The sequence below is a fragment of the Kogia breviceps genome, chromosome 17 (assembly GCF_026419965.1).
Source record: "Kogia breviceps isolate mKogBre1 chromosome 17, mKogBre1 haplotype 1, whole genome shotgun sequence".
NCBI classification, from domain to species: Eukaryota; Metazoa; Chordata; class Mammalia; order Artiodactyla; family Physeteridae; genus Kogia; species Kogia breviceps.
In genome coordinates, this window is record NC_081326.1 from 11752719 (window position 1) to 11778628 (window position 25910).

At 39.1% G+C, this 25910-nt stretch overlaps 2 protein-coding genes and 1 pseudogene across 12 annotated transcripts in view; 2 read left to right on the plus strand and 1 right to left on the minus strand.

Moving 5' to 3' along the window:
• Positions 1–724: 724 nt before the first annotated feature.
• On the minus strand, positions 725–17831 carry COPS5 (COP9 signalosome subunit 5). Of its 2 annotated transcripts, none has more exons than XM_059042630.2 (8): positions 17268–17831; positions 14772–15006; positions 13439–13567; positions 12704–12769; positions 12086–12171; positions 6336–6447; positions 2656–2804; positions 725–964 (listed from the first exon to the last, which is right to left on the minus strand). In XM_059042630.2, the coding sequence occupies exons 1-8, from the start codon at positions 17408–17410 to the stop codon at positions 880–882; spliced, it is 1005 nt and encodes a 334-aa protein (XP_058898613.1). In that variant the 5' UTR covers positions 17411–17831; the 3' UTR covers positions 725–879. The 2 variants fall into 2 exon arrangements, with proteins under 2 accessions (XP_058898613.1, XP_066874157.1); XM_067018056.1 differs by having other exon boundaries at positions 17260–17576.
• A 1026-nt stretch (positions 17832–18857) lies between these two features.
• On the plus strand, positions 18858–19880 carry LOC131743709 (eukaryotic translation initiation factor 4 gamma 2-like; annotated as a pseudogene).
• A 1247-nt stretch (positions 19881–21127) lies between these two features.
• Positions 21128–25910, plus strand: part of CSPP1 (centrosome and spindle pole associated protein 1) — a 122167-nt gene continuing 117384 nt past the window's right edge. For 3 of the 10 annotated variants that reach the window (XM_067018058.1, XM_067018063.1, XM_067018062.1), the window contains exon 1: positions 21128–21306. The gene's annotated coding sequence lies outside the window, so the exon portion shown is untranslated. The remainder of the gene's footprint in view (positions 21307–25910) is intronic. The other 7 variants (XM_067018059.1, XM_067018064.1, XM_067018065.1 and 4 more) reach the window with 7 other exon arrangements.

The following is a 25910-nucleotide window of genomic DNA, read 5'->3' on the forward strand; positions in this document are numbered from 1 at the left end:
CTCTCAGATCTAAATGAATCTCAGTTCTTGAAGGTTCCAGGTTCTTGCTCTCTGCCTCAGGCCTTCCACATATCACTGTACTCTTTGCTTATAAAAGTAATAGCTTCTCTTACGCTTTTTCTGGCTAGTCCTCCTATCTTTCAAATTTCAGCTTAATGTCAGGTTACTTGCTTCAGGAAGCCTACCTGGGTTAATTCCTTTCTGGGGTAAGTGTTCCTCCTGAGAGTTCCCCAGCACACTTTATTTCTCCCTTCACAGCAGTATACTTAGGTTCTTGTTAACTTAGCCACCACTGGAAGTTCTGTGAGGACAGTGGCCAGGTCTACCTTGTTCAGAATATCTCCGGAGAGTAAAACCGGGCCTGGTACAGTAAAGGCACTTGGTGAATATTTGAATGACTAGATACCTGTGCTAGGCTCTGTCTCAAATTTAAGTTATTTGATTTTCAGGAAAATAATTTATGGTGTGACAGTGTTTCACAGGAACATAAAAATGTTACATTAAATTGTATTTTTACTAACAGACTATCAAAAGCAGGTTTAGGCAAATTGAAAAGTGGCTCTGGTAATATGGCAGTGAAACGCTGCAATCTTTTGACTAATTTAGATAGGCAAGACTTTAAAAAACAGAAAGGTTCGAACAATATTTCTTTCGCTCATATTTAAAAACATTAAAGGATACTAGAAAAATAACATAACTCTCCCACAAAACAATGAAAGAACAATTTTATTTTAAAGAATTTTATTATAGGATGGTAATATTTAGGATACTTCAGAGCACCTTATTCCTCTAATCAGATTTTTGGTAACTGGTTTCAAAGTGTTACTTGAGTATTTTTCTCATACTGGCTTTCAGGCATAAGTACTACTTAGTGATTTTTTAAGAGATGTTAATTTGATTAAACAGTTTATCCTTAATAACCTGAGACATCAATCCATGGATAGCTTCTATGGTAGTTTTACAGCTGGAAAGAAAAAAAACACATCACATAATGTCACAAGAACTGAGAACTATTTCAAACATGCAAATCCCCCCTCCCCCATTTCCATCCTTGCATCCAAATAATGATTTTTGGTCCTATTCATACTCTGCAAAATATACTATACCAATTTATAGTTTACTCTTTATAGTATACTATAGTGATTTTTTGCCTTCTGCATGTCTTTTGATCATTTCACTACTTACTAACACCTTCCCAAGAGAAGGACAATGTAAAATTTGATATAATTCATAACAGTTAATTTTGTTATTTGTCAGAAGGTTTGGGAAAAGTTCTGTTTTTAGAAGGTTACCGAAGTTATTTATAATTCAGAATTATAGATTGATTCCATTGTTACATAAAAATCTGCTATTCCTTGTTGTTCATTACTTAGAATAATTTAAAAAAAATGATTTTAATGAATCTTATGCTTTTTTTCCTGAAATAATCACAAACATCCTTCAAACAGTTCAAAGCCAAAGTTAGGTTAGTGGGTGAAGGACTTAGATTTTAAAATTGATAAAAAAACAAAAACAAAAAAACGCGATAAAAACCCACCAAAATTCAGGAGATGCAATTCTTGTAAAGTTACCCTCAGAAGGAAAATTTTCTACTTTTGTACTACTACTTTTCTCCTTCCTACTTTTCTTCTTATATAACTACATTCCCACAGTGAAATTTTTGCTTCATAAGAAATCGAGATGTAATTGCAGATAAAATTAGACACGAAAAAATCAGACACATGTAAAGACAGATGAGCAAAATGACATACTCAGAGCAAGTATCAAAAGTAAGACCTAATGACAAAGAAAAATGTAACTTTTATCCAGGCTACTACCTCTATACCTTTTAAAAACCCATGGAGAAGAAGGGAATGAGATCATTCTAACCCAAGACGGCTTCTCCTAATACACTTTGCACCCTCCCTTCTCTCTTTTCTTTCCTATCAACTAGTTCAGTTTTTCTTAAAATGGATACCAAGGTATTGGGTTTATATAGATGTCAACATAGTCTTCCTTTCCTCTCTACCCCTAATTATCACATTAAAATTCAAATTTCTGTGAAAGTAAATGTTATTTAGTAGTCTTCCCAATCCTGTATGCATCTGAAGGACCACATAATTATTTCATAAGTTATCAGAGAACATATCCCAACTTTGTTCCTAACAAATTCTTGTAGTGAAATTTGGGATACTAAATTACTGTATAAAGGATTATTTCAGAAAAATAAGAGAGATACAATCACTTCTCTGATATTTAGGGGTTTAAAACTTTATAAAAATTTGAAATTTGATAAACATAAATCCGAATTTAATCCTCAGATGATGATTAGGTTAGAATAGCTGAGGACATCCTTTTGCAAGGTTTTGTTTTTGTTTTTGTTTAAAGATCCAACAATGGATTGGTTTTCTTTCTTACACTTTCTAGCTGAACCTGGAAAAGGTGACTGCGAGTTTTTCATAACATTACCTAGACCCTTAAAAGCCTTTAATGTACCTACTGTCTCCTAAATTTTCCAAGTCAAAACCTGCATTTGACAACTCTTAAAAGTCCAAATAAGTTAATATTCAGGTACCACTGTAAGTTATAAGTTTAACCGTAAGGAAATTGAATCCTGTTATTTGCAAATCCTGAAAGAAAAAAAGTTAGGGGTAGGAATAGATTTGCTTAACTTACCTGTCTCTTGTAGCTTTGGCAAGTTTGTCTTCTGACTTTCGGTCATGTGTTTCTAGACCCAACATGAAACTCCCTCGTCCCAGCTGGGCTTCTGACTGTTCTAATTTTTCAGACAAATCAAAGACCTGACCGGTGGTATAGTCTGCATTCTGTGGGGAAAATGATATTGTGTCAATATATGATACTAGTCTATCATTAAAAAAGTATGTAAATTTTCTTCTATATAGAACGTTTCATTTACAAATAATTCTACTCGAAATCTAAGTGGATAGTCAGTGAAGGAAGAAGTCAAATTATACTTGCAAAAACTGATTCCAAAGCTCAAGCAGTTCAAGTGTAGAGTTCTTCACCTTTTATAATTTCAAGATTAAATTTGGAATTGTTCTTTTCAACTGCTTAAATCTAATATTTGTTATTATGAGAGGCTTTGAAGTACAAAGATCTGAGTCCAGGTTCTGGCCCTGCTGCAGATTAGCTGAGAGGCCTTGGGAGAACTCCTTTACTTTTCTGTGCCTTCAAGTCTTCCTGTGAAAATGGGGGAGGAAGGTGATAATTTCTACCTTAAAGCTATGTGAAGTGATGTATATAAAGCTCATAGGACTGTCGATGACACCTGGTAAAGCCTTAATAATTGTTAGCTAATTTTTTTACTTTTTCATGTTGAACTTCCAGAATTAGTATTTATGACAATATTTTTAAAATTACATTTGTTTTAGCTTTTCTGATTATAAAATTAATAGTTATACAGAAAATGTGGAAAATGTAGAGCAGTATTTTAAAAAAAAAGGAAATACCTACAATCCCTCCACATAGCTATAGCCATAGTTATATTTTAGAGTACTGTTGTATATTCACAGGGACACTCACATTTGGTAAGCTGAAATATTATATATGCTGTTAATATTTCATACATTTTAAAAACAAAAAAATTAATAATTACATATGTACACTTAACTGTAATATTTTAAAAAAACATTTTACTGGAATATTTTTATTTTATTCTATTTGCTCAGTCTGTAAAATAGTGTATAGGAAATACAGTTCAATCACAAGACATTTAAAAACATTATTTGCTGTTATCATATTTACTACAAAGAGCTCTTTAAAATGCTACCAGCTTTCCAATGATTTTACAAACTTAACGATATTTTTAAAAAGATGCAATTATATTCACTTTTCTGGATCTAAATGGTTTAGGTCACCAATACATTCTCCCCCACAGATTTGGAGAAAACACTAATGTTTGTAGACCATGTCATGTTTGGAAGACTTAGCTCAAGCCATAAAAATGTAGGATGGCAGAAAGAGTTATACTATTAAAATGGAAAAATAAATCACTTACATTTCAAACACACAGAGAAATAATATAAATCAGAAAATTATTTTTTTCTTGTAGCTTTTAGATTACATGCTTTAGCTGGGGAAAGAGATGAACATATATTTATATATTTTTTCTTAGAATGCTTAGTAATGCAATGTACTAGGTATAAAACTACAAAAAAGGAGGAAATATAATTTAACCTTTTCTTGATTATTAATGTCCTTAATATATGCAGTTCTGGAATACAGGGACAGCCACAGGCTGAGTAAATAGGATTGTATGCTTTTTTTTTTTTTTTTTTTTTTAAAAAATAAATTTATTTATTTTTGGCTGCACTGGGTCTTTGTTGCTGCCCATGGGCTTTCTCTAGTTGCAGCGAGTGGGGGCTACTCTTTTTTTTTTTTTTTTTTTGCGGTACATGGGCCTCTCACTGTTGTGGCCTCTCCCATTGCAGAGCACAGGCTCCGGATGCGCAGGCTCAGCGGCCATGGCTCACGGGCCCAGCCGCTCCGCGGCATGTGGGATCTTCCCGGACTGGGGCACGAACCCGTGTCCCCTGCATCAGCAGGCGGACTCTCAACCACTGTGCCACCAGGGAAGCCCGGGGGCTACTCTTCGTTGCGGTGCGTGGGCTCCTCATTGCAGTGGCTTCTGTTGTTGAGGAACGCGGGCTCTAGGTGTGCAGGCTTCAGTAGTTGTGGCACGCAGGCTCAGTAGTTGTGGTGCACGGGCTTAGTTGCTCCATGGCATGTGGGATCTTCCTGGACCAAGGCTCCAACCCGTGTCCCCTGCATTGGCAGGTGGATTCTTAACCACTGTGCCACTAGGGAAGCCCAGAGCTGTATGCTTTTATACAAAGGTTCAGACAGCTCCAGTCTTACTGTTTTTCCTCCCCTTGCCATCATGTGTCACTTCTGGCTGCTATTAGTATACTTGCCTCTAAGGAAACACCACACATGGGGCATTTAGCCATGCCTGGTACATAGGAAGCATTTAATAAATGTTTGCTACTATGATCACTCTCTTTCCTTCTAATTTGCTATTTCTGACCATTGAGGATAAGAAATAACAGAAAGCTTGTCAGAATTATATTTAAAACCATAGTAAATATGCTCAAGTGAGGTCTTTTCCCATGAATACAATGAATCAAACAAACAATAATTTATTGAGGCTTTACCATATGCCTAGTACTTTGCTAATTACTTTATATATAAAATATTTCATATAATCTCAGTGTACTTAACAATGTGGGTACTATTCTCATTAGATTAGAGAAGCTTAGTCACATTAAATAATGTTGTGAAGGTCACACACAGCTAGTAAAGTGGCAGAGCTGTCTCTGAACTGAGTTTATTTTATTCCAAATTTTGTGGTTCTAACCACTATGTTATACTGTGCTATATGAAGTAGCTTACTTAAAAAAAAAGGGTAAAAAAAACCAAAACAAAACTGTTCCTTTCTAAGCTCTAGAAAGAAGTTTGTTAAACAAATATTCTTCTAAATGTTAGATTTTAATGATATATTCACGACTTTTTTTTTTCTGCTTAGTATCTGCTGCTTTAAGGTAGTGATATTCTGATTTCCTTATGAGGATATTCTTAGTCCACATGCTCCTGAGAGTTTCTTCTACCCCAGCCCAGCAGTAAAGCACTTGCCCTGGTCCATGAACTCATGGTGTTCATGCCCTTCACCCAGAGCAGGTTTAAGGATGGGCATGTGACCTACAAAACTCCAGACACAATGAGGCTTTGCCTGGGAATATGCGGGGATGTGTGTGTATCTTGGTCTTTTCTTTTCAATGTGAAACTGAGAGTCTGGGAGATCTAAGCTAATGCTGCCATCTTGGTTTCACATGAAGTCTGAAACTGAAGCCAACTGATTTGAAATCAAAGCTGAGAGAGGAAGACCAAGACCTCATAATATTGTCTGAATGCAAATTTAGGCTGTGCGTGAAGTAAGCCCTACTCCTGGACTTTGCAGTTTACGTGATTTTCTTTTTTGTTTAAGCCAGCTTGGTTGGGTCTCCTGTCACTTGTAACCAGAGTCCTACCTGAGACACACAACAAAAAACAGTATTTGTATTTTTCTCTCTGTAGTCTGTTTAAGGCAGGGGGAGACCTCACCCTCATCTGGCCACTATATTTGTATATATATTAGGCTTAGTCTCAGTGGTACACGACACAGATCTTGGCTTGCCCTAGTATCCCAATCCACCTCTGGTCATGCAGAATCTGCCCCCAGGCCTAATATCTTGGCCAAGTCAGATATAGCATTTCCATGAAAAAGAGATTCAGATATTAAACAACTTATGTAGATTGATAAAAAATTCAAACACATCCCTTGCAAGTATAGTACTTACAGTAAGCAAGCTAGAGGAACTCAGCGTATTCACCCAGTATTTATTCCACAAAAGCTCAAGCAGTTTGCGATCCAAAGAGGACTTGAAATATGAGACTTCTAAGGCATAATATCTATGAAACAAAAGCACAAATCTAGTGAGTAAAAAAAAAAATTCAACCACACCATATAAAGGTTATGGCCAAATTTAAATGAATTACTTTTTTTTTTTTTTTTTTGCGGTACGCAGGCCTCTCACTGTTGTGGCCTCTCCCGTTGTGGAGCACAGGCTCAGGGGCCATGGCTCACGGGCCTAGCTGCTCCGCGGCACGTGGGATCTTCCTGGACTGGGGCACAAACCTGTGTCCCCTGCATCGGCAGGCGGACTCTCAACCACTGCGCCACCAGGGAAGCCCCTGAATTACATTTTATATCCAAATAGTCATATTTTAATTTTTAGTCTAATACAATAACAGGTAAACATGGTTTCCTTACTCTTCAGGGGTATGGTTTCAAATCTGTTAACTAAACATTGTTGTGTTATATTTCTCCCCTCCGTAGAGCCCAGAAATTCCCAAGAAATTATCAAGAACTAATCAAAATTTCTGAATGACATATGTTTATCCATGTCATTGAGTTCATAAATTCCAGCCAACAGCACACAAACTTAATGAACTACCTCTCTAGGGTCAACTATAACTTTTGTTAGGCTTTTAAAAATATCAAAAATATGTAACTGATTCACTTTGCTGTACACCTGAAACTAACACAACATTGTAAATCAACTATACTCCAATAAAAGCTAAAAAACAAAAGAAACCCCCCTGAAAATGTCATGTGGACTCCCCATTCCTCCCTTTTTAATCCCCTAATAAGGACCTACTGATTTTTGGAAAAGCAAACTTTAAGGTAGGTGCTTAAACCACATAAAAGAATTACTGCTGCTTCCAAAGGTGCCTAATTTATAATCAGGGATAGCAAGGAAAATTTGGTTAAATGTCTGAAACATATATATATTTTTAAAGTAATAAATATTTAAATATCTCAGGGGCTTCCCTGTTGGCGCAGTGGTTGAGAATCAGCCTGCTGGTGCGGGGGACATGGGTTCGATCCCTGGTCTGGGAAGATCCCACATGCCACGGAGCAACTAAGCCCGTGTGCCACAACTACTGAGCCTGTGCTCTAGAGCCCAAGAGCCACAACTACTGAAGCCCGTGTGCCTAGAGCCTGTGCTCTGCAACAAGAGAAGCCACTGCAACGAGAAGCCCGCGCACCTCAATGAAGAGTAGCCCCCGCTTGCTGCAACTAAAGAAAGCTCGCGCACAGCAACAAAGACCCAAAGCAGCCAAAAATAAATACAATAAAATAAATTTATAAAAAATAAATAAGTAAAAATAATAAATATCTCACTATGTTCTGTACATCAGTGGATACAAAGAAACACAAGGGACTTGCTTACCTTAAGGAGCTTACCATTTTTATGGGAAATATGGAGTGAATCCACAAAATGTTAAATATATAATGATACATGTTGAATAACAATAAGTGGTGCTATGGTGCATATTTAAAATTAATCACCTGCCAATTGAATGTTAGAGATAATGAGTACTCTTAGTATAGACAGAACTGCCTGAGAAGCCCCAGGGAAAAGGCAGAATTTAGAGTAGCCCTTACATGAGTCTATAGTGTGGATATGTTGAGAACGAGGAGGTAGTATTAGGCAGAGAGCACTGACTCACAAAAAGGAAAGTCATGGAGGGAATAGTAAGTTAATCAGTTTGCCTGGACAGTTTAGCAGGAGCAGAAGAATTATGTGAAGGGAAACCTAGAAAGCTATGTTGGGGTCTAGCTGGCAGAGGACATTACATAAAAGGCTAAGAAATGATGTTCTAGGTACTTGGGACTCATACAAGGTATTTGAGCAGATCAATGATATAGCCAAAGAGGTGGTTTAGAAAGCTGGATGTGGTAAGATGTGTTAGAGGAGACAAACTGGAGGCAGGGATACCACAAAGGATGCCACTGCACCGTGGCAGATGTGAGGAGATAAAGGCTCACACTCAGGTTGGGTGGTGTAAAAGATAAGCACACATGGATACAACAAAAAATTCTTGTTCATTCAATTCAGTAGTGAAGAAATAAAAAAAGAGTAAGAATTTAAAGATAATTCTAAGTAAAGGCTTGTTCAAGATTAAGATATCCATGCATATGTGTATATGAAAGGGACAAAGCTATAGTGAAATTTGGAAGTGGAATAGTGTATTCTTGAGCACTTATTATGTCCTGGTGCTTTACATACATTCTCATTTAATCTTTCCTACAACCATACAAGGAAAGATTTATTATTCCCATTCTACAGACAAAGAAACAACTCTAGAGAGTAAAGACCTTGTTCAAAGCCACAGAGTTAGAAAGTAGCAGCAAAAGGATATGGTAAGTTATGTCTGTTATCAAAACCTCACGGTCTTAATTGTTATATCCAGAGTGTAGACATTTAAGACATTGTTTAAGAAGTGAGGCCCTGGGAGTTGGGGGGTTAGGTATGAGGAGAGGAGGCAGGGGCTCAAGTGAAAAGGTCAGCTTTATAAAGGGGTTGTACCTCTGATACTTTAGGGAAAAAGACATGAGAGGATGAGCACAGCAACAGATATTTAGATTTATAAAGGATGGAAAATAAGGGAACTCAAACTTGAGGGTCTAGAATAGACTTTTATGTTTTAAAATATATGGACCACCTTAATGTTATTACTGTTTTAATTCTGTAGGTTGATGCAATGAAATTTTTTGGTCTACCATGTAGTGATTAGCTGCAAATCTCAGTAGCAGAGTTGAAAACAAAGAGAATATTCAAAATTATTCGTGGAGCTAAATCCTCATCTTCTGTATCGGAAGTCAATAATAGATACTGCCTAGAACTGAAAATCAAGAAGTAGCACTATCAGCATGCTGTTTGAAGATATGGGGGTAAATACTTAAACAGAATAACTATAATAGTTTAAGTGACTGCCTCTCGGAGATGCGAAAGGGAATGGTACAAGATTGTTTATTTTATAATAAATTTCATAGAACCATTTGACTCTTTAAACTATGTGCCTGTATAACACTGATAACATACAAGCTAATTTAAAAAACCCTTTGTGTCCTATTTTTACTAAGCCTCTTCAAAGTTAAATATATTAGATTCTATGTTTAAAACAAACTGGATTATGATCTAGAATTTAAGGTAGAAAAGAAAAGATCAATATAAACTACAAATAATAGCTCATTGTCAAATAATTTAGGAAATGGATATATAACGAGCCTGTACAAAACCCCTGCTCTTTCAACTTGGCACTATATTTCATTAACGATTTGAAATAAAAATAAATTAAGCAACTTATTTGCCCTATGAAAAAGTTTACTCTTTATTTAGGAACTGATCCTAAGTAAGAGAGTATCTTTGAATATCCTAGTAATTCCAGGTTTAAAATTCTACACTTTAGCAGTGCAGGTAGCTAGAATGCAGCAACTCCTCTTTGATAGGCTCATATTTCAGAAAAACAGGAAATGCAGATTTGTTTGGATACAGAAAGCACAGACTGCTTCAGTCTTTTTTTGTTTCAAAAGCTGCTGCTGGTGGTGAAAGAAGTAGAGCAGGTATTAAAGGTATAAGCGCTTTTGATAATGGTGTTTCCATGCTTAGTAGCAATTCTCTCAAACAGGAATGGTTTAAGTTCTTTTCAGTAGAGCAAATTAAGTGATTTAATTCCAAACCTCTAATTGAAAAATAAAGTAGAAACTTTTTTTCCAGAAGTATGTCAGGGATGACTGAAAAACCAGATATATTTAAAAATTAAATTTTAGAAATTCTGTAATTTTCTAAGAATTTCTAAACACAAAAATAAGCAGTAGTAGCACATGGGTAGTTAAGGTATTCCTTGAAGTGGGATGGGAGGTATGGAGAAAGGGACACTAGTAATCATTTAGGCAACATTTTTCTTCTTTTTTGGGGGGGTGCCCACCCTTCTATGTGCCATGTCCTATTTTATTTTATTTATTTATTTATTTATTTATTTATTTTGTGGTATGCGGGCCTCTCACTGCTGTGGCCTCTCCCGTTGCGGAGCACAGGCTCCGGACGTGCAGGCCTAGCGGCCATGGCTCACGGGCTTAGTTGCTCCGCGGCATGTGGGATCTTCCCGGACCAGGGCACGAACCCGTGACCCCTGCATCGGCAGGCGGATTCTCAACCACTGCGCCACCAGGGAAGCCCCTCATGTCCTATTTTAAATGTTAGGATACAGCAGTGAATTAATTCTACTCTCGTGAAGTTCACATTCTAATGAGGTCAGTAACAACGAAACAAAAACATATAAGGTGGTGACAAGTGCTAAGAAGAAAAATAAAGCAGGGAAAGGTAACACCGAGTGACAAGAAGGTGCTAATTTAAATAGGGTGATCAATGAACATTCTCTGTTAGGGTGACCCTTAAACAGACACTGGTTGACTGAAATAGTCACATGGAAATAAGGAAGAATGTTCCAGGCAGAGGGATTAGCAAGTGCAAAGGCCCTGAGGCATGAGCCTGCCTAGTACATCTGATAAACCATAATGAGGCCACTATAGCTGGAATGGAGAGAGCAAAGGCTCAGTGACAGGAAATGAGCTCAGAGAGATGGTAGGGGCCAGACTACATCAGGTTGTGTGGTCCACAGTAAGCACTATAGATCTTATTCTTAGTGAGACAGGAAGTTATTCTGAGAAGGAGGAACATGATCTAACTCACATTTTCACAGAATCTGTCTGGCTGACAAAAGACCTTTAAGGGGTGGGGTAAAGTTCAGAAGCAGGAAGACCACCTAGAAGGCTAGTGCTTTAAGCTCCGGATGGCTGTGACTTGGATCAAGGTGATAGTAAGAGAGGTGGTAAGATACATTTAGAAGGTGGAGATAACTGTCTTCATTGGTTTAGCAGTTAAAAAAATTGAGATGCATTCAATAATTCACATACCATAAAATTCACTATTTTAAAGGAGTATACAATTAAGTAGTTTTTAGTATGGCTTCTTTAACTTTTGGAGTGAAATTATTTGGGGAGAATTTTTGCTGAGTGGAAACTGGGTACGTGAAGGCTGCAGAAATGCTAGTATCAGGCTGGCCCTGAATACAACTTCTCTCAACTGTTAAATTCATTAACGGGCCAAGTGTCTGGTACATTGATAAAGTGTTTATGTATGTGTGAAAGGTAAATAACATGTTAGATTAAAACAATTATTAATAAAAATTTAAACATCATTCTTACTATATATATATATATACTATATATATATATATATATTCTTACTAGTATATTCTTACTATTATTTTAAAAGGTTATGAAATGCATTTCATCTGAACTTTTTTTCTTATCTATAAAATTAGGGGCTTGGTCTGAATGATCTCTAAGGTTTCTTATGATGATTTTGGCATCAGATACATTTTAAAATTTATTTATTTATTTATGTATGGCTGTGTTGGGTCTTCATTTCTGTGCGAAAGCTTTCTCTAGTTGTGGCAACTGGGGGCCACTCTTCATCGCGGTGCGTGGGCCCCTCACCATCGCGGCCTCTCTTGTTGCAGAGCACAGGCTCCAGAAGCGCAGGCTCAGTAATTGTGGCTCATAGGCCCAGTTGCTCTGCGCGGCATGTGGGATCTTCCCAGACCAGGGCTCGAACCCGTGTCCCCTGAATTGGCAGGCAGATTCTCAACCACTGCGCCGCCAGGGAAGCCCCAGATACATTTTTAAATTACTTACTGTTTGCAGTGTACACCAAAGTCTTCTATTTTATTAAGTGGGATAGTCTGGTACTCAGAAGGTCCTTCATCAGGAGGCTTGTAGCCCTAAACAAAAATGAAGAAAACAGAAGATTTAAACAAAACAAAACAGAGGAAAAACATGTTTTCTATGCAGCTTTCTATTTATAGAAACATTAATTTTGGGGAGCCAAATACTCCCCAAAACATTATGTTGCTTATACCCTCCCTCAACCCCATTTGGTGGCTGAAGCCTGGATTTGGCTTATAAATTCATTTTTCTTGTCCTCAGGTGATACATATTTTTGCTCATATCTATTTCAGGTTGCATGGAAGGAAGTAGATGGATTTAACTTGTTTCTCTAGTACCCGTCAGAATGCCATGGACATAGAAATACTTATTAACAAATGAAGACTGCTTTTCTAATAAAATTAACAATATGCAGCACAAGTGTATTGTCTTTTGCTAAGGGCAATTTGTGGTAGTTGGACTTCTAGTTTGTAAATGTTGTTGAATTATTTTAGGACAGAATGAGATACTAATCATAACACATCTTTAAAAATAAATCAAATATTTAAAATTTAAAAAACTATAGGGACTTATAATTTTTAAAATTACCTTTGGGTATGTCCTAAAGGCTCCAAGATTCACTTTCCCTGCAGATATTGTTCTTGTTGGGTCAATCTATAAGAAAGATATATTTAATATCTGATTATAAAATCACTATATACTTCTATTTGTTTAAACATTATAAGCCTAGAAATACATATGTACATATAACACTATACGCACACACACATACATAATTAAAAATAATCATATAATAGGGAAAAAAATAACCAAATTGAAAAACCACAGAAGTTCAACAGAATGGTTAAGTATAGAAATCTCATCATTAATTTAGAGATTAGATCTAGTTATTATATTATTTAAGAGTATTAATTGAAGATTTGCTCATCTCTTTCTCAAGTTTTTTTTTTTTCTTTAACAGATGAACAATTTATACCTTCCTCATAGTAACCTGGATTGCATCTAAAACACTGAGCAGTGCAAGAGCTGCTCTAGCAATTCCTGATTTAATCAATTCAGTCAACATTGACTGAATGCCTACTATGTGCAGGGAACCGAGACATAGATGCTGTGTACATCCATTATCTTAGAGTGGGGGAAGAGATGCAGAGAGGTTAAGTAACTTGTTGAAAGTTCCAGCTACAAAGAGGTGGAATTCAGATTCAAGCTTAGGCAGATTGACACCAGAGCCTTGTTCTTTACCACACTGTTTTTATTTCTCCTTATACTTGCTTTAGTAAATCTAAATGAAAATTAATTAAAACTGGTTGTAAAAATACTTACTACCACGGCTACAAATGGTTCCTGGAACTGCTGATTGAGCATCTGAGTACTAACATCAATCCCAGAAAGCCAGCAGCCATAGCCAGGGTGGCTATGATACCAACCAATTGCATTTTCAAGGCGGCCGACCTAACAAATGAAGAGGGCAAAAGAGCTTGAAGTTCCTGTTTAATCTTAGAGACACCTGTGATTTGTCTGTTTACCTAGTCTTACAGTAAAATAATAGAATGCAGAATAGTTGAGGCATATGCTGCTTTTAAATTTAAAAATATATTTATTTTAGATAATACATGCCCAAGGCACAAAATTAATAAGATACCCGTACAATAAGGTTATTCAGTCTCCTTACCACCTCCTTCCCCTCAACCAGTTTCTCAGCCCAGATGTTACCACTGTAGGCAGCTGCTTTCATACCTGTCTTCCAGAGCTATTCCTTGCATATAGAATATATAGTCTTTGCATTTATGTAGATTAATAAGAACATACACAATGACATACCACCTACAGTGTTCTACACTTTACTTTTTCACTCAACAAAACATTCTGGGGTTTGTTTCATATAAATAAATATATAGATAACTAGTTTTTTTTTTTTTTTAAAGACTGGCTAGCAGTTCATTGTATGGATATACCATAGTTTATTTAATCAGCTTGATATTCAGGTACATTTAGGTTGTTTCCAAATTTTTGGTTTTAAACACACACACACACACAATGAATGTGAGAATTTTAAAAAAATTTTAAAATTGAGATATAATTGGGCTTCCCTGGTGGCACAGTGGTTGAGAGTCCGCGGGACACGGGTTCGTGCCTGGGTCCGGGAAGATCCCACATGCCGTGGAGCGGCTGGGCCCGTGAGCCATGGCCGCTGGGCCTGCGCGTCCGGAGCCTGTGCTCCGCAATGGGAGAGGCCACAGCAGTGAGAGGCCCGTGTACCGTAAAAAAAAAAAAAAAAAAAAAAAAAAAAAAAAAATTGAGATATAATCGACACATATTAGTTCAGACGTACAACATAATGATTCGATATATGTACATACTGTGAAATGATCACCACAATAAGTGTAGTTAACATCCATCACCACACGCAGTTACAAATTTTTTTTCTTGTGATGAGAATTTTTAAGATCTACTCTCCTGAGTGAAAATTTATTTTTAAAAATCCATGCTAATCTCATATACATTATATATAGTTGAGAATAACTTAAAATATAAACTTTAATGTAGTAACTTAAAATATAAACTTAAATGTAGAGAGAATAGTTTTAAATTTAGAAACTCAAAAGTAACTGTGAGACTCTTGTAGTTACCAAATTTTAAGGAACAGCATTTTTACCTGTTTGGCATTTTCTATGTATGCGGCCATGTACTCATATGCAGCAGCCTGAGCGTTTACTCGGGTTTCAGTGCCCTCTACAGGCAAAGCAAAACTGTCCATAATGATCATGGTTTCACCATCCACCTTTCCCAGCATCAAGCCCATCACTTCCAAGTTGCCTCCTGATCTGGCATGCATCACCATTTTCAGTAGAGCCAATGCTGAGATTTTGCAGTACTTAAAGTAATGGTGACTACAAAAGAAAGGCATGGTGTAATTAACTTTCTTATATAAGTACAATTTCAAGACAAGTTTTTGTGGAGATTAACAAATAAGTATTGAAGGAATTTATACTGATGGAATGGGGAGAAAGAGTGTAGAATGTGGGAAAGAAAAAGGAAGTGGAAAAGGACAGAGTTCTGGAAGGGGGATGGAAATGATAAACATGTCATAATCCTGCAAAGTACTTCCCACCGGGGGAAGGGAAAAGTATGAAATAGTTTCTAAATATGTTATTCAAGTAGAAAGGAGGGAATTACATGACCAGTTCAATAGACTTTTTCTCCATTACTTTTGGAATCAGCAAATCTCGGTTTCTGAATCTGGTTGGATGGCTGTGCTTCATTACTCTTGGGCCTAACCTTCTGGCCTAACACTTAAAAATGTGAGCTCTGACATCCATCTGCCTAGGTTTGCATCCTTGCACTGCCATGTCCTAGCTGTGACCTTGAGATAACCACTTAACATCTGTGCCTGTTTTCATAGAGCTATTGTTAGGAGGAAATGGAGTAAATGAAATAACGTATATAAAGTGCTTATCTCAGTGCCTGACACATACTAAAACTTTTTAAGTGCAAGCTGTTATTAGCATTATTAACGGATCTTTTACAGTACTCTCAAAGAACAGTGTGTTGAAGGTTGTGGCTTCTCTCTGTGGTATTAGCCTCAAAATGCAAAATGTAGCCTTAATATCTTTAATTCTACTATGATGGCTATTTCAGTTTGTCATCTGTGGATGTGACCAAACTACTGTTGAATAAAATTACATTTCAGTCTCACTGATGCAGCTCAAGACAGCTAGGATGAATATAACTAGAGATACAATCACATAGTGAGGCAAGCTGACAGTTTCCAAATATTTAACAGGCTATGTCAACCTAAGTGCACAGCCTGCTGTAGAAATAGCAGACAACCAGGCAAACTAACCAGTCTGTAAAGAGTGGTCAGTATCTTTTTAAGACGTCTGCCCACAGATTTCAATCACAGATGAAAAATATGGAGAGCTGGTCTTGGGAGTCAAGATATGAATTAAAATCTTCGCTCCTCTATCTACTGGGGAAAAAAAGACAGACACAGTTATTGTGCTTCTATTACATACATTCTAGACCTTTTTTTAATACATGACCTCATCTAATCTTTATGACATAATTAACAGGTAGGTCTTATTTCTGTTTTACAGATTAAAAAAATGAAGATAAGTAAATTTTGTAGGGTCAATCAACTAATTAGTGACAGTTGTGAGATTTGATTTTAGGTCTGACTGTTGCTCACTTAAGAGTTCGCTGCCTCAGCGTAATCATGAAATAAGTTATTTACTATATTTGCTTGTTTTCATATATGCAAAAAAGGAATAAAAATACAGTACTGGGTTGTCATGAAGATTTAATGACATGGCAATTCATAGCTCAATGCTCAGCTTAGTAAGTACTCAGTAAACGTTGCTGAATCCAAATACTGACAGTTAAAGCTTGCCTTGTAAAAAACTGAGACAGATGAAATATGTTTTTTTGTTGTTGACCACTTCTTTCCTGTCTATCCATTAGAGAGACTGTGCTCCTTTTACTCTCTTCCTAACAATATCTGCTCTCAGGAAAGGATAAATGCTGTGGGTAAAGAATCCTCTACCTGTCATCACTCCCAGGGACACAGGAGTTTTGCTAAGGGGCGAAGAATCTTAAGGTCTTTTGATATAATTTCTAGCTTATGTGAACTGATGGAGTAACATTTTGGGAGACTGACCAGAGCCTCGTTGTGTTTCTGAAATAATTACCAGCAATCAAAAAACAATTAGAGATCTAAAAGATTATAAGCTAAAAGATGGACCCTTGGGCTGTCTCAGTTTCTGAAGATCGCTGCAGTCTCCAGCCTGAGATCAGCGGAAGATCGCAACAAAGTATATATCGACACAGGGTTCAAGGCAGAGTGTGGAGCATATTGTGACAATACGGGTGTTGAGAAGTGAAAGCCCAAATCACCGCTTGTCCTTTTCCTCTCCCATTCTCCCAAGGCAAACGGGTTAGAGACAGAAAGGGGAATCAAGCAAGCCCCAGTGGAGGGTCTTAGGCTCTACTTGCGGGGATAAAAAGGTAAAGCAAAATTTCTCAGATGCTTACTCTTTCTCCTCCCTGCACATGAAAAGACAAGCTCTCTATCCCCTCCAACTCCCACTCCCCCTGGGTCTCTTAAACTCCCGCCACCCCGCCCTCCCCTGCGTTTCGTCAGGGACCTCCTCACTCCTTAGTCCAGGGCTTCGCCGCCAGAATTTCTTGCTGCTGTTTCTTGTCGTATTTGTAGATTTCATCGATACTCTGGGCTTCCTGCATATTGTTGGCTAATTCCCACGTTTTCTGGGCCATACCACTCCCGGAAGCCGCCATCGCCGAGGAATCGGAGAAGCTGTTGCCTCCACAATCTAGACGCAACTTTACCTCTCTGGGTTTCCGGTTGTGGGCTCCGGACCTGCCCCAGCACAGGTGCAAACCCTAACTAGACTCTCGAGGCCGCCATGACACCTAGCACCGGAGGTGAAGTTGGTACGGACCATTCGGGAATGGCGGGGGTCCTTCGAGAACGCGACGGTATAAACAGCAGTTACGCAATAGTAGAGACAGAAGAATCTTCTTATGGCTGAAATGAGAACGCATGATCTTGGAAAATTGTACGTGTGAATTAGGACAAAAACGGTGATTACGCAGGGAATGGTATAGCCTTCCGCACCGGAAGAAGGGCATGTAACGTTATGCCAGAAACTGGAATTCGTTCGGACTGCGCAGGCTCGGCTTCCGCCATGTTAAAAATGGGTGGATCCTTTTGCGTGGGTGTATGTACTTTAAACGAAAAAAGTTTGTTGAAAGACTTAGAAAAAATAAAGGATGTCTGTGAGAAAACTGACATGTAAGTGGTTCTGAATGCTGGTTTTGAGAGAATAACACGTGAATCACTGCACATGAGTAAAATGCTGCGGGCGCGTGCTGGCCGGGCCCTAGACTACTCTAGAGGGCCGTTCTCTAGCGTTCGGAGGGGGCTGTGGAAACTGGTGGATCGCTGCGGTCATGTCGGTTGGCGCTTTTGTAAAAAGTAACATCTGTGCGAGCTGTTGGTGTACTGAAAGTGTGCGGTACCCAGTTCTTACAGTAGTTTACAATTTAATCTTCTGCTCTGCTCTATGGAACCACCTCTGTCCCCGAGGCCAGATTAGTCTACGGGGACTATTTGTTGTCATCCAAGAGTTAATACAGTGTTTAAGTGTTTCATTTATTTGCTGCTTTTTGGTATTCTTCCTCTCCTGCTTTCCCCCACTCCACACTAGATTCCAAGCTCCATATCACAGGAACCAGGTTTCTTATTCCTTGTTTTATCCGTAACATCTACCATAGATGTTCAGTAATGTTTTGGCTGGGAAAAAAGAGGAAAAAAAGCATCACAGTTCACCTCTCCAGCTTCATCCTTCTTTAGTTACCCTGAAACTTTGCATAAGTGGTCAGCATTGCCTGAAGTGCTCTCCCCTTGCTTTTCTGACTGGGAGCTCATATTAATATTTAAAAACATAACTCAGCGATCTTTGCCATGCCGTCTTTCTTGACTTCCTTCTCTCTCCATTAATCTTCCTTCCACGGTGTCTCTAAATGTCTGTAGGTTCTTCTACATTGCATTGAAATAATGTATTTGTTTACTTGGAAGTTTTTTTTTCACTGTAAGCTTGTGACCTTTAGTTAAGACAAAAGCATTAGAATTATGGAGTCCACACCCCCGCCTGAGGTTTTTGACATTAACGTCCATTTGAAGATAATTTGTCTTTCAAACCCTCGTACAAAGTATTTTTCCTCTCTTCTTACTTTGTCTTCAGCAGTTAGCTAACTTACAAGATCGAGAATGGTTAACAGAGCTTGTCCAACAAAGCAAGGTCAATATGCAGAAAATGCTCCCAGAAATTGATCAGAATAAGGACTGCATGTTGGAGATCTTGGAAGGAAAGGGACTGAGTTTCTTATTCCCACTCCTCAAATTGGAGAAGGAACTGTTAAAGCAAATAAAGTTGGATCCATCCCCTCAAACCATATTTAAGTGGATTAAAGACAACATGTCTTCCAAACCGTGTAGATAAAAGATCTGTGAACATCTTAATGCCTAGCATCTTACATTTCTAGTGAGGTAAACCCACCCAGTGATGAAACAGTCTTCCTCTGCTCCTTCCAAAGAACAGAGCAGGAAAAACAACTGCTTCTTTCCTTCAAGCCAGTAATGTAGAAGTTTCTTCATGATCACGTTGAGCTACAAATCACTGCCCTCTATGCTCTTCAGGTGCACTGCTACAAGAGCAACTTCCGGAAAGGCATGTTACTCCGCTTTTTTTTTTCACTTCTATGACATGGAAATTATTATTATTATTTTTGTGTTACACGGGCCACTATTGTGGCCTCTCCCGTTGCGGAGCACAGGCTCCGGACGCTCAGGCTCAGCGGCCATGGCTCATGGGCCCAGCCGCTCCACGGCATGTGGGATCCTCCAAGACCGGGACACGAACCCGCGTCCCCTGCATCGGCAGGCGGACTCTCAACCACTGCGCCACCAGGGAAGCCCAACATGGGAATTATTGAAGAAGAAGCTTTCTTGGCTTGGAAAGAAGATATAACCCAAGAGTTTACAGGGAAAGGCAAGGCTTTGTTCCAGGTGAATCAGTGGCTAACCTGGCCAGAAACTGCTGAAGAAGAAGAATCAGAGGAAGAAGCTGACTAAAAGAACCAGCCAAAGCCGTAAGTTGTGCAAAACATACTGTTGCTATGATGTAACTGCACTTGACCTAACCACTGTGAAAATTCATTCCACTGTAATGTTTTCACAATTTTTAAAGCACGTCAGTTAGTATTTCCTTCTGCATAAGGTTTTTTTGTAGTGTAATGTCTTAATCATAGTCTACCATCAAATATTTTAGGAGTATCTTTAATGTTTAGATAGTATATTAGCAGCATGCAGTAATTACATCGTAATTTCTCAGGCGGAGGCAGTCTATTGCAAGGACCTTCTTTGCTGCCAGTTATCATAGGCTGTTTTAAGTTATAAAACTGAAGAGCAACAATGAATACTGTAGAAATGCACTTTGCTCAGTAATACTTGAGTTGTTGCAATATTTTATTATCCATTTGGTTACAGAAAAATTCTTAACTGTAATTGATGGTTGCTGCTGTAATAGTATATTGCCTGTATTTCTGCCTTTAGTGATGGGCTTTATGTGCTAGATTTTAATAACCTTGAGCCTGGGCAAGTGCACAAGTCTTTTAAAAAGAAACATGGTTTACTTGCACAAAACTGATCAGTTTTGAGAGATCGTAAATGCCCTTGAAGTGGTCTTCGTGGGTGTGAAACAGATGGTGGGAATTTGAATTGCTCCTTCTTATTATAGTATTGAAATTAAGTCTACTTAATTTATCAAGTCATGTTCGTGCCCTGATTTTATATACTTGTATCTATCAATAAACATTGTGATACTTGAAAAAAAAAAACCGAACCATTAGCATTATGGAGTCCACACCCCCGCCTGAGGTTTTTGACATTAACTTCCATTTGAAGATAATTTCTTTCAAACCTTTATACAAAGCAACTTAAGATAAAGGACTCTTAGTCCCACTGTCCTGGGAAGCTAAAGATCTCTTTTCTAGCGGTAGTATATGGCCATTAAATATTGGGTGAACTGAATATGTTGAAATTAATAGTAAAAGCCCAGGACGAAACGTTGACCAGACTGCTGGGAGAGCAGTGATGCCCCAGAGAGGTATGCCAACAGTTTTTCCTTTCACTACCAAACCTACCCTTCCCTCGCCCTACCCCGCCCCCCCGCTCCCCCCACCAAGCTCTGACCCAGGAAGGTTTGGAGGGGACAGAATCAATTTAGCCTGGGGACGTGTCCCCACGGTTTAACAGTCTCCAGGCAGAGCAGGGGAACCAGGTAGGTGGCTGAGTACCCAGGCCAGGTGCAGGCGAGCCCTGCGAACTGCCAGGCGTCCTGCGGCCTCCGGGGCGGCAGGGGGCGACCCCGGCCGCGTGGCCTTGCCCTGCGGCCATAGTGGGGCGGGGCCGCGCTTGGCCGTTGGCGAAGGGCGGGCAGAGGGCTCGGCCTGAGAGGCGGAGCCCGGGCCAGGACGCCTGTCACCCTGTTTCTGCGCTGGGCGACCGCCGCCGCCTCATCGGACCGCGAAGAGCCTCGTTAGAGCGCTGTGCGTCTCCCCGACGCAAGCCCGGGAGCCCGCTTTCCTGAGTAAGAGTCCATCGGCCGCAGGTGGGGAGCGGGCCTGGTGGGGTGTGGCCGGGGCTGGGTTCTCGGCCCTGGGGCGAGGGCAGGGCTTCGCCGTGGGCGGATGTCTCGTGGCGGCCGGGCTGGCCGAGGTCCCGGGGTAACGGGGTTGGGGTAGGGGTAGGGGTTCCCCGCCGACTGAGGTCTCGCGGCCGCCGGGCTAGGGGCGGTGCCCGAGTTACGGGGTTGGAGTCTAGCAGCAGCAGGGCCGGGGACCCGGGACTGGGTCGGGGTCTCGCTGCAACCTGGCTGGGGGGCGGTGCCCGGTTTCCGGGGACGGGGCTCACTGTACGTGAGGGTCTCACTGTTGCAAGGGGCGGTGCCTTGGTTGTGCGGTCTGGTCTCGGGTCTGGACCCTGGGGCCACAGCTGCAGTCGCCGCCTCGGGTGCTGTTGAGACCTGGTTGCCTGACAACGCGCGGACGCTTCCTAAGGAGGCCGCCACCCACAGTGCCCAGAAACCAGTTGTGCCTTGGTTTTCGTGCCTTCCCCTCCCCATCAGCCGCCCTCCACTGCTTGGCTAAGCCACCGAAGCACCTTTCCTTTTACTCGGTGCTGGTTAGTGGTTAACGTTTATTGAGTGCTTGTGCACCCAACGCTGCTTCTCAGTGCTTTGCTTTGCAAGTAAAATTTAATTACCACAGCCCTGTGAGGTCGGTGCTGTTATTATCCTGTTTCCCTTCGGCTCCTTGAGCTTGAACCTCTTTTTTCTAATTGCCTTGATTTTAGCATTGTTACCTGGGATTGGAATCCCTTTTTTAGTAAATGTTAGCAATGGGACTCATCTTTTGAGAGAGGCTGGCTCTCAAGATTATAGGATTAAGAAGTTTAGCTTGGATTTTTGGGAAGACTAATTTCTTTTTTTTTCATTCTTTCTTTCTTTTTCTTTTTTTTGGTGAGGGAGACTAATTTCTAAAGTAAACCACTACCTAGTTTCCAAACACCTCGGGAAATGCTAGAGCCAAATAGTAACCAATATGAGTTTATAAAAAGCCAATTATCCTCAGCGAGGTTCAACTTTATGACAGAATGGCTTTTCATGTTGACAAGCAAAAAGGAATCCCATGGTAACCAATAGGATGTTGCTTTCTTTTCTGCATATTTTTTCTTACTAGGACTAAACGTTCTGCTGGTTAAGTTTATGCTGAATGCTCCCTAGGGATGAAATTTTGGGTCTCCTCAGTACAGATAACCTACTGGAAGGGAGGTAAATTGATAGGGTAAATTGAAAAGGGGTGCTTTCAGTATAGTGTTTCTCAAATGAAGTTTTTAGACATGTGATTTAACTATTACAAACTTTGAGCAGATTTCAGATTATCCTTTAACGTCATTCTCACTTAAGTTCTGATTACTTTCCAGAGTGGGAGACAGAAGTGTTTGAATAAATGTTTTGGCAATTTTGCATAACCAGAAGGTTATCTAATTTATGTTACTGTCCTTAGTCACCATTAATGATGTATTATTAACAGCTGCTAACAGATCACCATTAATGATATATTATTAACAGCTGCTAACAGACTTAGTTGTGCCTTTATATATTCACGCTCTCTCTGTATCCTAACCCTCAACCTCCTTTCTCCCCCCAGTAACATGGTATTTACTTCTTAGCAACATTTAGAGGGTTTTGTCAAAATTTGGATGTGCCCTTGGAAGTTGCTCATGTGGATGTCATCTGCCAGGAGAAAAAGATTGAGCATCTTTCATTTGGTGGAAAGCTCTCCAGATGGATGGGAAATGAGAAACATAGTTCTGGTTCAGCTCATCCCTCCCTCTATTTCTTCTAAGGCTTTTTCACAGGCTTCCCACTGCACCCCACAGCCATATGTAATCACACCCTGTTATTCTGTTCTCCTGTGTTAGGGTCTCTGTCCTGACAACATTTTCTTTTATAGGTTTAAAGATTATTTTAAAAACTGCTAACCCTTTTTTCTCCAACCTGGACTCTACTCTGAATTCCAGACTTATTCAGATTGTTTTCTTGATACTGCTACTGGGTCCTGTATGAGTGGGTATCAGTCCCTAACTCCTAGTCTGGCTAGACTGAGCCACTGTGACAGGGGATGTAATCTTGTCCAAATTTGAGGGCAAGGATCATATTTTATACTTTTCATCCCCCTAACATCTTGAACAGTGTCCTCCTTTGGGATGGGAGTTATTTTCCATTCCTAATTCTATAGAGGGGTGGAAATTTGCACTTCACTGGAGAGGGCAAAGGATGGGAGCAACATTTCCCCTTCTCTTTGTGATTGGTGAGATTGGGAAAAGGAATTGGGCATACTCAGTTTTTTCTGGATCCTCTCTGTTTATTAGATTGACTCAGGTTTTGTAGAATGAGTATGTTCTGGTCTGCTTATATTTTCATCTATATAATAAGCACGAAGGGCCTAAGTTTAAGATTTAAAGATGTTGATTTGGATTATGATAAACAAGTATCAATTATTGGCAATTTGAATCCCAATGTACTTTGAAGGCTTTTTAAAAAAAAGTGAGTACTGATGTATACAAACACTTCGAGTTAACCCAATAAAATGTACTTAAAATATTCCTTTCCCCTAATGAGAATTAATAAAACAGCTATGATTTATTGATTTCTAAGTGTCAAAAGTGCAATACATTTTGTATCATTTTTTCTTCATAGCAACCCTAGAGTAGATACTTTCATTTTATAGATAAAGAAACTGAGGGATAGAAAGGTTAAGGAACACATTGAGGTCAATCACGTAGAGTCAATTAGTGATGAAATTGGTTTCAAATCCATGTCTTTCAGTTAAACTGATTTTCTGAAAACTATTTATCATCTACATACTATGTACACAGCTACTGGGGCGGGGGAAACCTGGTAATAATATCTTGGAAAAAGTGTGAGTGATGTTATATTGTAGAGTGAAGAATAAAGAATCCCATTTAGGTTTCCGTAAGCTGATCTTTCTTATAACTTAATCTTTAAATTGTAAACATTTTTACTCTATTTTGTACTTAGGCTGTATCCATTAATTCAATTTCTGTGATTCATTAAGTAGTTCTTGAATAATTTTGTAGTTGAAATATGTTTTATATAAGTTGTCACATGTTTTTAGGAGTGAGAAGGAGAAAAATGGCCATGACAGCTAGAGGATGGCCTGTACTATCACCAAGGCCTTGGTGTTGCTGGCAGCTGGCCTGACAGTACTGCTTAGGCTTGGTTTTATTCTGTTGAAGATAAGCAATTGCACAGAAAATCAACATCAGACAAAGCTGCTCTGTGTCCATGATGGAGCAAGAGAAAAACAGTACCGCTCCATAGTTATGTCCAAACATAGATGAAACATGAATGTTGTCCCAGACACAAAATGTGAGACATCTCTCCCAACTGATTATGATTGCTACTCCTTTGCTAGTTACAGCTTTAGTCTCGCTGTGAGTGAGATTTACTAACATGTCCAATTAAAGAATTGCGCTCACTTCCTGACAGCATTTAATCCTGAGCAGAGCTCTGCTCCCTTAAACCCTCCCCCAAATCACCTAATACAAGCCCCAAACCTGTATGTAAGTCTTTTCTAACACCTTCTTAATAAGATACCCCAGAGTACCCCATGGTGGGCATTGACGTCTCTCAATGCAATGAGTAATAAATCCAACTAGTTTAACTATAGTAGTGTTCCTGGCGTTCTTTGTCTGGAGGGCATTGCCAGGAGAAAGCTTATTAGTGTTTTTGACTGTTCAATTTAGTATTAGAGATACTATATTCTAATCGGATTAGACAGCAGGGCAAAATTAGAGATAATTAAATATGTACTTATATCTGATAAATTTCATGTTTTAGCTATGGCGTGTTTTATGCTCGCTACCACTGTTTAAAAATGTTTTATTGCTGTGATTACTGTTATGTGAAATCAGTTCTAGAATTTATAATTGATGTTAAATTATTATAGTATAGGCAAATTCATGTATCTATAAATTCAAAGTCTGGTTAAAACTAAGAAGTGCACATGTTTAACTAATAATTGTTAACAGACGTTAGATAGCTCAGAGTGAAAGAGGCCTGTTAAACATTTTTTTTAGATTTAATGACATTTCTGTTTAAATTCTTCATGAAATCTTATAGCAAATTATATTATTATGTTTGTATTATCCCACCATTATCTTTTATTTCTTTCAGACATAAAATATTTAGGGAAATTAGGGGATTTTTAAGGAGTGATTTTCTTTAACTTGAAAACTCTGTTTGCTGTTGAACTGTTTTGAATTTTTACTAGGAAAAATCTTTTGTGACAAATTGCACTTTATTTTATTATTATTATTATTTTTTGTGGTACGCGGGCCTCTCACTGCTGTGGCCTCTCCCGTTGCGGGGCACAGGCTCCGGACGCGCAGGCCCAGTGGCCATGGCTCACGGGCCCCGCCGCTCCGCGGCATATGGGATCCTCCCAGACCGGGGCACAAACCCGTGTCCCCCGCATCGGCAGGCGGACTCTCAACCACTGCGCCACCAGGGAAGCCCAAATTGCACTTTAAAAATGGCTAAAGTATATTAACTTTTCTTGGTTTGTAATATATTTTGCTAAAGCCATATTTTAAAATCATTGTTCTTTTTGGAAGTAAATAATAGAA